Raw genomic sequence first — 329 nt, 5'->3', positions numbered from 1 at the left:
TTCAGCAGGGTTGTTCAGGCACACGACCTTCAGACTGGAAGTGATGTGTGCCTTAAAATAATAAAGAATGATAAGGACTTCTTTGATCAGAGTTTAGATGAGATTAAACTCCTCAAGTTTGTGAATAAGTATGATCCTGCTGATCAATGCCACATTTTGCGCTTATATGACTACTTCTATCATCAGGCATGTTTCTTTTTCAGCTCAAAATATTATGTCTAGCACAAACTTTCTTCTATGCATCTGTTTCCAAACAAACATCATAGGTATCTATGCTTTGGAATATCTGCTTGTAAGATATTCTCCCTTCTATATTATTTCTTCTTTAT

The 329-nt window shown here is 35.0% G+C and overlaps 1 protein-coding gene across 1 annotated transcript in view; it reads left to right on the top strand.

The window, feature by feature from the left end:
• Positions 1–329, top strand: part of LOC109829973 (serine/threonine-protein kinase ppk15-like) — a 3770-nt gene that overhangs the window by 1214 nt on the left and 2227 nt on the right. The window contains 1 exon segment of the mRNA XM_020397085.1: positions 1–186. This exon segment is cut by the window's left edge and continues 17 nt beyond it. Within this exon segment, the coding sequence (XP_020252674.1) occupies positions 1–186 (186 nt within the window).

The sequence above is a fragment of the Asparagus officinalis genome, chromosome 2 (genome assembly GCF_001876935.1).
Source record: "Asparagus officinalis chromosome 2, Aspof.V1, whole genome shotgun sequence".
Classification (NCBI taxonomy): domain Eukaryota; kingdom Viridiplantae; phylum Streptophyta; class Magnoliopsida; order Asparagales; family Asparagaceae; genus Asparagus; species Asparagus officinalis.
Note: the sequence above shows the minus strand (reverse complement) of the source record. Positions and strands in the feature narration are given on the sequence as shown.